This window comes from Nicotiana tomentosiformis, chromosome 7 (genome assembly GCF_000390325.3).
Source record: "Nicotiana tomentosiformis chromosome 7, ASM39032v3, whole genome shotgun sequence".
Classification (NCBI taxonomy): domain Eukaryota; kingdom Viridiplantae; phylum Streptophyta; class Magnoliopsida; order Solanales; family Solanaceae; genus Nicotiana; species Nicotiana tomentosiformis.
This window is the reverse complement of record NC_090818.1, coordinates 42,241,446-42,245,107: the sequence shown is the minus strand read 5'-3', so window position 1 is coordinate 42,245,107 and position 3,662 is coordinate 42,241,446. Positions and strand designations below refer to the sequence as shown.

The 3,662-nt window shown below is 38.5% G+C and overlaps 1 protein-coding gene across 1 annotated transcript; it reads left to right on the top strand.

Moving 5' to 3' along the window:
- The first annotated feature begins 392 nt into the window (after positions 1–392).
- Positions 393–3,370, top strand: LOC138895527 (uncharacterized). Its single transcript, XM_070180227.1, has 6 exons — positions 393–1,544; positions 1,728–1,847; positions 1,988–2,308; positions 2,507–2,573; positions 3,048–3,178; positions 3,284–3,370. The coding sequence occupies exons 1-6, from the start codon at positions 393–395 to the stop codon at positions 3,368–3,370; spliced, it is 1,878 nt and encodes a 625-aa protein (XP_070036328.1).
- The last annotated feature ends 292 nt before the right edge of the window (positions 3,371–3,662 follow it).

Below are 3,662 nucleotides of genomic sequence, written 5' to 3'. Positions count from 1 at the left end.
AAATCATAAACCCTTGTGTTTATGTCTTGGCTAGAGCTAGTCGAGTTGTAAAGTCTTTATAATAGAGTTATTACAAAGTGGCTTGTAATAGAGTGTTATAAGTTAGTGAGGGATTAAGAGGTTAATTCCTGGGTTACTTAGGTTGTAATCTGAAAGTTGCTCAGTAGTGAAGTTGAAATTCTACAAGGGTAGGTCGTGGTTTTTAATCCCGTTGAGCTGGGAATTTTCCACATAAAATTCCTTCTGTCATTTACTTACTGTAGTGTGAGTGGTTTCTGTGGGAACTTATAGAGAACCTGGTTCTCTATATATACTTTGGTGGACCCTTAAATTATATCAATTGGTATCAGAGCGGGTTTTTTCTATCAGGCTAACACCTAGAAAGAATCCTCATGGTTGCTCCACCAAACTTTGAAGAAGGTCAGTCTACCTACAGGCCACCAAGGTTCAATGGCCAGTACTATGGATGGTGGAAGACTAGGATGCATGACTTCATCATGGCTGAAAATTCAGAGCTTTGGGATGTTATCTGTGATGGACCCTTTCTTCCTACCAAGAATCTTGGCGACCCAGCTGTAGCCATTCCCAAGACGAGGAAGGAATTCAATGACGCTGATCGAAAGGCCGTAGAAAAGAATTTTCGTTCGAAGAAAATTCTTGTTTGTGGCATTGGTGCTGATGAATACAACAGGATATTGGCATGTCAGTCAGCCAAGGAAATCTGGGAAGCTCTTCAGATAGCTCATGAAGGAACAACACAGGTTAAGCAATCTAAGATCGACATGCTAACAACTGAATACGAGCTCTTCAGGATGAAAGATGATGAATCCATCCAAGATATGCATACTCGGTTCACCTCCTTCATTAATGAGCTTTACTCTATTGGTGAAACTATTCCAAGAAACAAGCTTGTCAAGAAAATCCTTAGTGTACTGCCCAGTTCTTGGGAAAGCAAAGTGAACGACATTACAGAGGTGAAGGACTTGCAGACACTGACCATAGATGAACTTGTTGGTAATATGAAAATATATGAAATGAAGAAGAAGAAGGACAATGAAAGAAGAGAACCCAAAAGGGAGAAGAACCTGGTTCTCAAGACAGACAATAATGATTCAAGTGGTGAGGATGGTGATATGGCTTACTTGACAAAAAGATTCCAAAAGATGGTACGTAGAAATGGAGGCATTCCAAAAAGGGGAAGTTCTAGCAAGCCAAAAAATTATGACCTCTGTCATAAATGTGGCAAGCCAGGACACTTCATCAAGGAGTGCCCTCTCCTAAAGCAAGATCAGCATAAAAACAACTTTGACAAAGCAACCAAGAGGAACCCGGTTCCTGATAAATGCTTCAAGAGAAAGAATGTCGCTGACAATGTTGTAAAGCAAGCTCTGGCTGTATGGGGAGACTCCTCCAGCGAATCTGAAGAAGAAAATGATCATGGTGATAGTTCAATTATGGCAGTGGAAAGTGAAGAAACTAAGTATGACTCAATCTTTGCCTTGATGGCTCAGTCTGATGATGATGAAAATGACGACGATGATGAGGCAAATTTTCTGGATGTTCAGAGAAATCTAAAATCTTATTCTCCTAAAAAACTCATGTTTTTGGAAAATGTGTTGATTGATGCTTATCACAGTCTTATAAATGATAAAGATGTTTTAACTGTGGAGTTTGGAGAAGCAGAACAAACTAGAGATGACTTAGTAATCGTTGTTGTTGATTTAAAGGAAACAATTGAGAACCTGAAGAAAGAGAAGGATGTCTTAGATGAAAACATTGCACATATAGAATATGATAGAGATGATCTAATGGTCGATGTGGTAGACCTAAAAGAGACCTTTGAGTGTGTAAGAAAGGAAAAAGAAGTCTTACCTTAGAGAGTTGCTAACATTGAGCATGAGAGAGATGATCTATTAGTGGTGGTAGTGGACTTGAAGGAAATAATTGGGGAACCTAAATAGAGAGTAGGCCTGAAAATTCTCAAAAGGGAAAGGAAGTTACAAGTGAGGCGCACATTAAGCTTGAAAGTGATTTAAATTCAGTGAAGTCTAGTCTGTGTGCTGAGCTTGAGAAAAACAAACAATTTCATGAAGAACTAGGAAGAGTGAAGAGTGACCTTGACAAATCACTCAAGTGGACCTGGTCCTCTGATACTATCACTACCATGTACACCAACAATGGGGAAACAGGCAGGGGATTGGATTTCAAAGGGAAAAGATTCCCTACAACCCTCATAGAAAGTACGTTACTGTACCTGATAATTGGCTTTGCACTCACTGTGGCAATACTGGGCACTTTAAAGAAAACTGTAAGGCCAGATTTCAGTCATAGCAGAAAAATAAAGTTTTCGCTGAAAAAGTAACTACTGGTAGAGAACCTAGTCCCTCATATAAAAAAGGCATGATGCATGCTTGGACCAGAAGATCCCTCAGTCACCCCTTTCCTCATTACAAAGGACCCAAACTCGTTTGGGTTCCTAAGTCTAACTCCCGATTTTCTTATGTAGGGAACAGTGAAAGGAAGAAGCCTACAATGGTACATGGATAGTGACTGCTCAAAGCATATGACTGGAAGTACAAATAATTTTCTTTCACTTAAAGCCCTGCAATGAGGGAGTGTATCCTTTGAAAATGGCAAGAAAAGATATATTCTGGGAGTTGGAAGGATTGAAAAATCTCTCTCACACTCAATCGAAAGTGTGTACTACGTGAACGGGTTGAAGTACAACTTGCTAAGTGTTTTCCAGATCTGTGACAAGGAAAACAAGGTGGAATTTGTGTCAAAAATATGTACAGTCACAATAGTTGAAACGTTGTAATTTTGCAAAAAGTTAAAACCTGCACCCGCACCGCACCCACAAATGATTTAAAAAAATTATTTTTACCCACCCCGCACCGCACCCGTATATGTCTAAACTCGCACCACCCGCATATGCTAAAACCCGCACCGCCCTGCACCCGCACCGCCCCATTGCCATCCCTACCCAAATCTTCTTCGAGTTCTCACAATTTCATGGCTAAATTTGTATTTTTCTATTTAAACGAAAGGTTGGAACTTTGAGTCGAAGAAACAAAAGAAGAAGAATCCTAATGCTCCACTAATTCTTCGATCTGCTATTTATTGCTTTACATCTTTAGTTGGCCTTTTCGCTCAATATATATTGTTTCAGACGAAAACTGTAATTTAGGGGGAATATAAAAGAGTGCTTTTGAAATTTATTGGCAGTCCTACTTTATTTATCTAGATGGAGTTTGACACTGATTCTATGATTAAATACCTGTAGGATTTGCAGGCTTCCATTCTTCATGGAGCATTTAATCTCAATTGCCATGAACTTAAAGATGATAACGAGCAGATTTTTACCAGTTGAGTTTTTCTTTGTTTATCCTACTTTGGCTTCAATTTTTTGATATTGATATTTGTTTAGAATTTTCGTTACTCTTTTACATGTGCAACATATAATTTAATAGGATATATATAGGCAAGTAATTTGACACTATCTTCTAAGACAAAGCTGTCCTCTTAATTAGTTGTTTGATAATGCTTCCTTCATTGAAACTTGATAGAAATTTTCTTGCTACAAGTTGATGTGTCATGTTATTGTCATAAATGAGCATGTTTTTAAAGCACTTAATCGCGTTTTGATACCTCTGTTTAGTGTT